Source organism: Myxocyprinus asiaticus, chromosome 20 (assembly GCF_019703515.2).
Source record: "Myxocyprinus asiaticus isolate MX2 ecotype Aquarium Trade chromosome 20, UBuf_Myxa_2, whole genome shotgun sequence".
Taxonomy (NCBI): Eukaryota; Metazoa; Chordata; class Actinopteri; order Cypriniformes; family Catostomidae; genus Myxocyprinus; species Myxocyprinus asiaticus.
In genome coordinates, this window is record NC_059363.1 from 33,857,507 (window position 1) to 33,869,015 (window position 11,509).

Sequence of the window (11,509 nt, forward strand, 5' to 3'; positions counted from 1 at the left end):
TTGTGTGCTATGTGTGTCACCAAGACTTACTACTGATATAATTAACAGAATACTAAACTCAGTCACATTATTTGATAGATTTAACTCTGTTTAGTGCGTAAAAGAAAATATATTTTACATTTCTACAAATTCTACCTAAATTTTGCCTTTATTGAAATGAAAATATGCTAAATGCATTCTTACAGACAAAATATTGTTCTTGGCAAAAAGCACAAGAACACTGACTATAATGTTGGTGTCCTGCAATCATATTGGCTAACTAAAGTTATTTATACCTATTTTGCATTAGACCTTCATATTTTATATATATATATATATATATATATTCAATAATAATGTGTGTTTTTTTTTACAAGGCACGAATCTAGAAAAAAAAAAATCTATATTAACAACTAATGTTACTGTAATATTGGTGGTGTGTCTACAGTGATTATGGATCTGGTACTTTGTGCCTGAGATGGGAAATGGTGATTTCTTAAAAGTTCAGCAGTTACCTTTGCAAATGCAATGAAAATAAATAAATAAATAAATAAAATGCTGCCATCTTTTTGTTCTGATGAAAATGAGATTTAGAGAGGTCAAACATGTTGAGATGGAAACCTCATATTATATTTAAGATCAATTAATTGGTTGATTAATTGAGGCACATGTGTAAGATATTCTTTATGTCATTTTTTATTTTTTTTTTACAAATAAGCTTTAAACACACATGTTGACATAGAGCCTTGACTGATCCCGATACTTGTTGGATTGGTGACTGGCTGAGGAAAAAGGATGTACAGTGTAACTGACAATGTATCATTATTTTTTGGTTAATGAGGAGTCAGGTCATAACATCACTGTTTACTGTAGTAGCAGCTGCTTCAGTGAGGTAGACATTGAGACAGTTCAGTTACAGAATATCAAAAGAAAATCAGAGAGGCAAACACTGCACACACACAATACTCAATGGTAAATACACAGGGATTATCACAAGGAAACAATGTCACTTGAAAATGTTGTAATCATTGCACCTTTGTAAAAGATTTCCAGTACTAATAAGCTTATTCCATAAACAGGTTAATGGAAAGCCATTCGGTGGTACAGTTTCAGCAAAAAAGAAAACAGCCTTTGAGAGTGAGGCCAGGGTTGGGCAAAATTCTGAATTAAAGAATTTTAAGTTCCTTTTAAATTCAAGAGTTGGAATTTAAATTAAATTGGCCACACCACCAGATGTTGAGTTAAAATTTTAAATGAAAATGGCAAGAAGAGGAATTTACTAAAATGCAATTCGAAGGAATTCAAGACATGAATCACACAGGAAGTCAGCATGTTGTTTCTGAGAGTTTCAGTACCCCAGGATCGGCCACACTATGCCGACTCTCTGACATGCAACATCTACCATCAGACATTTTTGCATTGGTTTAAGCATGTTTACCTTTCCTTGTGGTGCAAACGGAAGTGCAATATAATTGAAACCTGTGAGCTGTGTGGGAGACCCGGGTTTGCATCCCACACTGAAACAAGGAAGTAATCATGTTCGCATAATCCAGGGGTGTCCAAACTGTGGCCTGCAAAATACTTTTTAAATAGAATGGAATTTGGCCCACTATTGAGAAATTATACGAAATTCATTTCTCAGATAATAACGTCTCAGTTACTTATGTAACCTTGGTTCCATGAAAGGGGGAATCGAGATGCTGAAAGAATGGCCTTTGACAGGCTCGGTCCGAATTCTAACAAGAGTTGCTGAACAAGAGGGCTGGAAGGTCCCGATCGCGTTTGACTGATGCCAAAGTGATTAGCAGCACAGTCTCCAAAGAGAGTATGCGTATGCTTACCACTTCTAGTGGCTCAAACGGGGAACCTGTAAGCGTGTGTAAGAACAGCGCTAAGTCCCAGACGGGGATGGTAGCAGTGCGAAAAAAGGATATTGCTTGTCTCGCACCACACAGAAATCTGCTGACGAGAGGGTGTTTGCCTATAGACAAGCCCTCAGAGGTCATGAGTGGTTGCTATGGTAGTGACGTAAACCGTAAGCGTGGATGGAGTGAGTCATGCATCCAAACGCTCTTGCAAGAAGGAGAGTATCATCTGCACAGGGCAATGTATATACAGGGGGGTTTGGTCTGAAGTATGGTGCTTAGCACCGGGTGCAACAACCATTTTGTGTCAGACAAGCCCCATTTACAGGCCAGACAAGGAGTCTCCACAGCTCTGGCTGAGGATGTCAGATCGTGCCTCAAGCTTGTGAGAGCAGATTCCTCCTCAAAGGAATTTCCCGGGGGCTTTACCACCCCCGGGACCCAGTGGCTGTTGGGCCATTTTTGGTGCCAGTTTCACAGCCTGTGTTGGATGTGTTCGTGGTGACAACTTTGCCGTCTGACCATCTTGGCGAGTGTCACACCTTTCCGATAAAACTCTGTTCTCCTCCAATAGCTAGCCTGGCTTAAACAGCGACATATCACTGAGGCGAAGGTGATTCTCGCCAAGTGTGATGAGGGACCCTCGGGCTGAGCCAGCACTGGAGAGGTTTCATCTGTAGCAAGACTAGCAGGGTGGCTGTAGCTGCACTCAATCCCAGCGCTCGCTGGTACTGATGCAATGGAAGGGTTTTCTTAGGCTTGAAACTTGTCAAGTGTAGGAGAATGGACAGGTCAGGTGCCGACACAGTTATTGAGTCGAGTTTAATTCCTAGGAAGTAAACTTGCTGACTGGGCACTCACAAGCTCTTTATCCTGTTGTCCTTGAGGCCCAAGTGCGCTAGCAAAAGGTCTCTGTGCTTGGACGCTTGTACCTTCGATTGAGCTATCAGCAACCAAACGTCGAGGTAACGGACACACCGCTCGGTCTATCCAGCATGCAGGCCTTGCAACGAGGTCTAAGTTCGAGTTGTGGCATGGCACTCTTCTGGTATGGCATCAACACAGTAAAATCAGGGCTAACCATCCTGTGTTTCTGTGGAGATCTCACACTCTAGTTCCCGGCTTATAATTCGGGAAAAGCAAGAAGTGAACTCCTGACAATTTTAGCGAGGTATGTCATTCCACTGACACCAGGCAACCCATAACCCTCCCAATTCGTGGCATGGTGCTTTTAACAAGCACCGCAAAGACCTTTAGTCTCACTGAATAGGGAAAACATCAAGTCAAAAAGTGCAACTCTGGAAAGGGCAGCACAGGCGGCGAAGCTCAGAGGCCAACACAGTAAACACCTTTCCCCTTTTTTTAATGACTGGGTTCTTTCCAGCTTAGCTTAGGAGAATGGACTGAACGTGTTAGTAGGTCATGTGTGCTGACATGGCAACCGAGTCGAGGCTTGAGCCTATGACAAATCTTCCTAAAATCTCAGCTTTCTATATCCTCTCCTCTCGCGTCTTACTCTTACAGTCTCAAAGGAGAGAGGAGCGCCTTCAGCTTTCATAACGATAGCCACTGTGCTTTGCAGTGACACTGAATGGATGTCAAAAAAATAAACACCCAAAATCCAAGGGCAGTGAAGGTAACAGAAATTCTTACCTAGTATAATATTTCATATAAAAATAAAAATACATCTTTTCCATTACAAATGTTCTTGGTGAGAGAACTATCCTTTATTAATACAAAGTGTGATTAAAACTCACATAATATTCAGCATACAGTATAAAGATGATGCAATAGTGGCAGTCTTGAAGCATCTAGCCCTTTTTTTTTTATTATTTCAATGATGCGGCCTGCAACACCTTAATTTTTTGGATCTGGCCCCCAATTGAAAAAAGTTTAGACACCCCTGTCATAATCAGTGACAAGTGTGATTCAGAAGTTGCATTTTTTACCCCTAACGTTACATTTTTACTCCACTTTTTGCCATACAGCATAAAAAATGTCAACCACACTGTTTTCAGAAAACATAATAAAATAAATATTGACTTCAACATTTGGGGTAAATTAGACCATTCTGGAAAATAAAGTTTTCTTCCACTATGGCCCATGGCTGTTAATGAAATTTAATCTATAAGATATAATGAAATTTATCTAATTTAAATACCGTTTCTACATTTGGCATTTCAAGCATTTGTTATTAACATCACCATGTTTATGGGTAATTCATACCGACAAACAAAATGTATAAGTGAAAACTGCACTTATAGCAGCTTATGAATTTCTTTTAATTTCCATTTTAATTCTATTTCTCCAAATACAAATTACAGTTCTGCATCTTAATTTTTACCTCAGTTCAAATTCAAAAACTGAATTGGAATTTTAAAGGCATTCTAAATTCAATTCTGAGTGGCACACAACCCTGCATAGTGCACCATTAAGTAATACATAAAACATAAATCCACATACACCTAAATATACACAGTAGGCTATATACCTAAAATAGGTATTCTCATATAATGTGAACATGTAAAATTTACATATTAGCAGTTTAGATATAGGTTTTTGATGAATTCACACACAGTTACCTCTACACATTTTGAGATACTTGGCCAGGACCATTCAAATGGAGAAATCTCTCATACAAAGAGGACCACATTTCTACAAACCCATTCATTTTTTGGACGATAGCAGCAAAATGGTTATCATCGCTTTTAAAACAAATTCTATACAGTAGCTCATAATTATGACAACATGTGTTCTTATCTCGAGATAAGAGTCTGTATGTTCTTAACTTACTGTATGTTCTTAAGGTTGTAATAATAATAAGCCAACTAATATAATTTACTTTTTTTTAAAATATTATTCAGAATAACTGCTAACAAAAACTGCAAAAAGACGATTAGCCAAATTTTAACAAAGATTATTTTATGCACGCTGAAGCAGATAATTTGACATGAAAACTTACTATCGACAATTCTAAATAAGTGAATAGATAATCTAGTTAATATGATATAACAGTCACTTTATGTTAAGTAACAGTCTACACAAGTATTTTGTAAGTAAGCCTTTGAGTAGAGTGCTAAACATGTAATCCCATACAATGGAAATGTAAACTTATGACATGGCACAGGTTGATAAATTAACAGTCTAAAAATTCCAAAAGCTATTTCGGATGTAACAGTTCTCGTCATTTACTTTCATTGGCAGAAATACTGATTCATGAGTTCGCCTGCCCATATAATCTTTGAATAGTAAAGGTAAATTTATGTGGCTTGCTTTCCGCAAGGAAGGGGCTCATTGATGAGGCTCGACTCGAGATTTAATGTTCTACCAGTTCCCACCTCCTCCTTGCTGATCCTGAACCCATTACAAACTCCATTAATGGTTCATAAATGGCATTTAATGGCATTAAAAAAGTTATGCTAACAATAATTTATTATATGGCTACTGATTGTTTATTTGCCTTTCAAAAAATTTAGCGCCCTTTGATACAAACATTTGGGCCATATAATTAAATATCACTATGATTATGTTCAAGTAATTTACGGAGCATCTCAAACTTACACTAAACTTAAACTACCAGTAGATAACAGAATAATTTATTTATATAAGAATATATAGAATTTATAGCAAGTTTATAGAAGAATTAATACAAATGCTGTGTAATTTAGGATTAAAGGAAAATTGGGTTGGTTTTAAATGCTTTATCTTCCAATAGATTGATTCTAAAAGGTCTTATTTTTCAAGCTGACCAAGCTCACAGGTGCATAGTCAAAACTCTGTTTTAGCACGCTCACATTAAATATCAATACATCTAAACAGTCATTTAAGATAGTTTGAGGAAATAAATTTTCATTATTATATGTATATTACATTACATTATTATATTTTCCACCATAAACTATCTATGTCCTTTCCCATCTTCAAAATCATACAGCTCATCAACCTAATTACCACTTTGTTATCCATAACTACAATCTCAGACTACAATTATACCAAGCTAACAAAGTTAGGACTGTTCAGGCAGCCAACACATTCAACTCAACTGAACATATATTGACTTTGGTGATCCCATGATCAAGCCCCTCACTCTTTCAAAGGATCTTTTGTGAAGTTACATCTGGTGGACCTCCATAGCAATAATGTTAATTACAGTATGGTGTATTTCAGTGTGAATCTTCTATCTCCTTCTCAGTTGGACTTATGTTCTCCATTCTTGGCCCAGCCTCTGGTCATGGCTGATACCACGATGCTGTACATATTGAGCCAGGCCTGACGCAGTGGTGCTGTGTATGCTGGACCCAAGCTGCACTGAAGCATATAAAGTAGGGACTCTCCAACTAACTAATAAATAAAATAAAACAATCCAGTTAATCAACCAATGGTTTGACAACTCAACTCTCTTGAACCCATTGTCAATCTGATTGTCTTTTTGACATTTGAGCGTTACGGCTGCCATTTTTTATTTATATCATCTGTCACACAAAGAATAATATTTGTATTTATGGACTCGACAGTTGCTTTTATCCGACAGTGCATTCAACTGATATATTTTATCAGCATATGGGTTACATGCTCTACCAGTTGAGCTACAAGAACACCTTAACTTTTATTTTTAACAAGATTGCTAATTAACTGATGACAAGATGACCTTATGGGTTGTAACAAGGTGTACTCACGGCAAAGGACTGGGTGTTGACCCCAACTGCCTGGTGCTTCCGGCCTAGGTTCAACAAGAAGTCCTCCAAAGTATTTAGGTCATCAAGATGGCTCACAGCTGCATCAATCACCAACATCACCTGGACAGACATATAACCATCCTTAACCCTGATTTTACATATTTCAGTTTGGACCAAAGCTAGTCAATAAAACAAAGCACTATGAGTGTTCATCCTCCTCATTCTCCTCGAATAAAGACCAGTGAACTTTGTTACCACAACTTTCACACAATGGTGCTGTCTCTGCTGAAATAACCAACATTGCTGGTCACCAGCATATGTTGTTTTTAGATGCTGGTCCCCAGCATGGGATGCTTGTGTGCTTGTTTCCCCATTTTTAATTTTTTTAATTTTTAATGGAGCTAAACTGGCAAGAATTTCTTTACCAGAAAGATCATGCTTGACCAACTTCAGCAGCTTGGTTTGGGGGTGTTGGGGGTTTGGGGATGTTGGTCCACTAGCTAGACCAGCACCAAACCAGCACTAACCAGCATTAACCAATCTTGACCAGCATGGAAATTAATACTGGTTTAAGCTGGTCTTTTTAGCAGGGATGAACTTATTATAGGGACAATCTCTCTGGGGTTACATGCCTTGCGCAAGGGCATAATGGTGGTGGGTTACTCCTGGTCATATCTAAACAGTAACCCTCGTTCAGCGGCAACTCTCGCAAAAGCTTAGCGTGCCTCATGTGAGAGTTTCGCAGAATGAGGGTAACCATCTAAACACAACACTTGCTCCCTGTGAGGATTGGACCAGCAACCTTCTAGTTAACGGCCAAATTACTTCACAACAACACACAACCCCACCAAGGCTTTCTCCTGATCATAACTGTATTCTTTTAGATCAGCCTTTTATTTTATTTTATTTTTTATTTTTTTTACTTTTCACCACACCTTTGTGACATGCTCAAGAAACTCAGGACTGGATAGGCATTCAGGTGCATCCCCACAGTTTGTGCTGTAGCTGAAGAGGGTAAGCAGTGTTGGGTCCAGCTCAAATAACCTACCAAAGACACATTTTACACATCAGTTAACACTACAGATCATTTTATCAACATGGGTCTTTAACAATGAAGGAGAACATAAGATTATGTAATACAAGCTACTTAACCTTGAAAATTGATTACAGAACAAAATGTATCTAGCTTTAAATCCCCTTGACTCTTTTTGAAGAAAGTCAGTGATATTTTTTTTCCTCTATGGGGAGTTCAAAGAGGAGCACTCAGGAAAGTGATACTTAGTAGCATCTTTTCTCAAAGAAGGTGATTTTGATGAAAATGATCTTGCTACTCCCTGTCGCCAAGCAACAAGTCAAGCCTCTTACCAAGCTGCAGAATCAGACAGTGGGAAACTGATGGGAATTTTTTAGATGGATTTAAAGAGATTTAAAAAAAAATTTAGTTTGCTTGTTAATTTGCGATACCTTATAATTTTCCATTCTGAATATTATCTGGCATACATTTGTGTTATGGCTATTTTTGGCTATTATGAATGCCAATTATGTAAAAGTGCATTATTTACATAACATAAAATTCGACTTTTTAAATTATTATTTAAATATTTGGAATTAATTTTAATTCACAAAATGCATCTTTCACACTAACAATACTATGTATTTGTAAATAAAATACAATATCACACCATCCTGTCAACTTTCTAAATAAACATTTAGACACATTTTGTTTACATAATATGACACCCTAAGTCAATGCCAGCATGCAGCATGATGGTCACATTACCTCGTAAACATAACAATTCCATGTGGCACCTTGTTCTTCCCCAGGCTTTCCCAGCTGTCCCGGATCAGACCTTTATCTTTTTCAGAGAGTTTCTCCATCATGACCCTCAGTAATGCTGCAATCTCTTGTTGACTCTCAAAAGTGAGGCATCAAAATGTGTGTCCTTCAGTTTAAGGTAGGACTTCACAAATTCCCATGTCCAGAGTTCCACTGAGTTTTGGTCTCCACGTTTGACCTACCTTTGAAAAGACAGTATATGCATACATCATCCACCAGAAGATAATATCAGAGGAGTGTGCATGAGGACCTATGGTTTAAAAGAGAAGCCTACCAAATTCATTTGAATCAGCACACAACTACAAAACTCTCAGCTCAACCATCTATTTGCTTTGCACTGACATTCATTTTTAATCGCAAATGTTTTCCAACTGATGATTCATGCTATCAACATCTAGATGACAAAGAAACCTAACTTAGCCCTGACTTTATGGTCACAATAAACTGACGCACCACACCTTCACTGTTCGAGTGGTGACCTTCTTCTTCTCTTAGTGGCTTCGACTGTGTGTCTCTCTGGCATTAGGATTTCTGTTTGTTCAGTGCGAATATGTATTTGTCAAGCCTGCTATCCTTGTGTTTGCTCTCTTTCTCTCTCTCTCTCTCTTTGCCCCCTCCTCTCTCTCACACACATACAATCACTCAGTCACTCACTTTCTCTCTTTATCTCTCTCTATCTCTCTCTCTCTCTGTATCCTCTCCCCTCTCTGTTGCATGTAACTTCATACACGCAGCTTGATGTGCATTCAAACTGAGATGAAGGGGATGAAGAAACCTTTTTTGCTGTCTTCTGCAATAGTAAAACTATGACCACATTATTTTACGATATTGACTCTTTCAATCACATTCTAATACTTCTAAATGCTGTCACATCATTGTGATCTGAACAGTAAACAAGGACTGAACGTAAAGACCTCCACTGCTACTAGTAATACCACATGAGTCATAGCTCCTCCTACAGGTGAGAGCCCGGCCTTTAAGACAATAAAACATCTCCAGGCACTGGGTGTGCATTACTAATTAAAGAACAAAAAATAATACACAAAGACAGTACAAAAATTAATATGTGATATGTAAAATAACTAAAATACCTCCACTGAATAATTGTGTTCAAACAAGCAAGCTATGTATAAGGTTGGTATACATGCTAATACACAAAGCAAAAATGCATCAATTTATTTTATCTCTTTTCTATGGGTGGTGGGTACTGTAGGTCATTGGTCTGTCATGTTTCCAAAGCTCTGGAACTCACTCCCTCAAAATCTCTAAAACACTTTTTTTACACATTTTACACTTCCCTTTTACACATTATACACTTTCCTACTCTGTCCTTTTTGTAATATATCTTTTTATGTTTTTACTTTATATCTTTTTACGGACATACGGGTATAAAAGGAGCTGGTATGCAACCACTCATTCAGATTTTCTCTTCGGAGCCGAGCGGTTGTATTCAGTGCACTGAATTCAATTCCCTCCAAAGACGCACCTCAAAACTGCTGGATTTACGGCGCATTTCAGCGGCTTCTCCTCCTCTGCACCCGTGCAGTGCAGAGAACGCCCCTCGGCACTTCGGCAGAGCAAAAATAAGAGAGTATATTCTAAAAGAGTATATTTTCATTCACAAAAAGAGCGGCACACACACCCCACCCCAGCAGCTCCCTGCACCGGTCCTTCTACCTATGGGTTTGAGGCCGCGTCGGTTAGCACTGGGGGCTATTTGGGGACATCAATGGGATCACCTCCGCTGGGTATCCCCCCACGGACCTCCCATTCCCCAGCACGCTTGCTTGCCCCAATCCGGCTCTCGCACGAGACCGCCGGCTCGTCTCAGTGTTAGTTCAACTTCTCGTTCGGAGCTTTGGGACCTTTGGGAATGGTCGCCCAGTCTCACGCCGATGCAGAAATGGTGGACATGCTTTCCCGGGCGGCCAAGTGCGTCGGGCTAGAGTGGAACCCTCCACTCTCCCCTGAACCCTCGCTGCTCGACGATTGGTTCCTGTGCTCGGGCGCTGCCCACGGCCACGCCCTGCCCCCGTTCCTTTCTTCCCAGAAGTGCATGAGGAGCTGACAAGGTCACGGGAGGCACCTTTTACTGCCCGTTCCCGGTCTTTCAGCTCCCCCACTCTCACTACCCTCCATGGTGGAGCGGCCAGGGGGTATTCGGTGATCTCCCAGGTGTATAAGGCACTCACGGTGCACTTGTGTCCGCAGAGCGCCGCCATCTGGCGCGGGCGCCTGAAGCTCCCATCCAGTGCCTGTCGGATTACATCGTCGATGACTGTGGCCTGTGGTGCCGCTGGACAAACTGCCTCCGCCCTGCACGCCATGGCTCTCCTGCAAGTACACCAAGCCAAGGAGTTAAAATAACCGCACGAGGGTAGTTCTGACCCAGGATTGATGCAGGAACTGCGCTCAGCGACTGACCTCACTCCCCGGGTGATGAAGGTCACGTTGCGGTCTCTCGGGCAGGCGATGTCGACCCTGGTGGTCCAGGAGCGCCACCTTTGGCTCAACTTGGTCGAGATGGGAGAGATGCCCCCATTTCCCAGGTTGGCCTGTTTGGCGACGCCGTCGAGGACTTTGCCCAGCAGTTCTCGGTGGTGAAGAACAGACGGAGGCCTTACGACATATCCTGCCTCAGCGCGGCTTAAGACCGCACACCCTGTCTGCTCATTGCCAAAGGCATCCTCCTGCAGCAACAACACAGGCTCTGCTGCAGCCCACCCCCATGGACCGGCTCCGGCGTGGAGCCCTCCACAGGAAGCAGACGCCACCCGTCACGTGGCCGGCCACTAAGAAACCAAGGAAGGCTTCGAAGCGCCCCTGAGACGGGCGACCCAGGGGCGAGGAGACCCACTTCTCTGGGGCTGGTCGACAGACCACTCCATCCCCCGGTGCAGAGCCGGGAGGAGAATCTTTTTACGCCGCATGCCCAGGAGGCTGCGGCACCCAAAAGCATGACAAAAGAATGGTTCCCTCATCTCCTAGGTCACATATCCGGTGCACGTGGCCATCGTCACGACCACCGTCCACCGTCCCATTTTGGCAGGTATGGCACTCCAGCGGTGGACCCCCCGCCCCTATGCGCCCAGCTGTGGCACAAACATGCCCACATGGGATTGGTTCCAGTGGACTACGGGGACAAGATTCCT

At 41.1% G+C, this 11,509-nt stretch overlaps 1 protein-coding gene across 2 annotated transcripts; it reads right to left on the reverse strand.

Moving 5' to 3' along the window:
* Positions 1-673: 673 nt before the first annotated feature.
* On the reverse strand, positions 674-8,866 carry LOC127411362 (neuroglobin). Of its 2 annotated transcripts, none has more exons than XM_051646885.1 (5): positions 8,816-8,866; positions 8,301-8,539; positions 7,456-7,564; positions 6,521-6,640; positions 674-6,185 (listed from the first exon to the last, which is right to left on the reverse strand). In XM_051646885.1, the coding sequence occupies exons 2-5, from the start codon at positions 8,399-8,401 to the stop codon at positions 6,033-6,035; spliced, it is 483 nt and encodes a 160-aa protein (XP_051502845.1). In that variant the 5' UTR covers positions 8,402-8,539; positions 8,816-8,866; the 3' UTR covers positions 674-6,032. The 2 variants fall into 2 exon arrangements, with proteins under 2 accessions (XP_051502845.1, XP_051502844.1); XM_051646884.1 differs by having other exon boundaries at positions 8,811-8,866.
* Positions 8,867-11,509: the final 2,643 nt, after the last annotated feature.

Coding starts and splice junctions, on each gene's coding strand:
- LOC127411362 (XM_051646885.1), bottom strand. CDS start 8,401: ATGATGGAGAAACTCTCTGAAAAAGATAAAGGTCTGATCCGGGACAGC. Junction 7,565..8,300: donor GGAATTGTTATGTTTACGAG/GTAATGTGACCA, acceptor TGTCTTTGGTAG/GTTATTTGAGCTGGACCCAA. Junction 6,186..6,520: donor TCAACACCCAGTCCTTTGCC/GTGAGTACACCT, acceptor TTTATTTATTAG/TTAGTTGGAGAGTCCCTACT.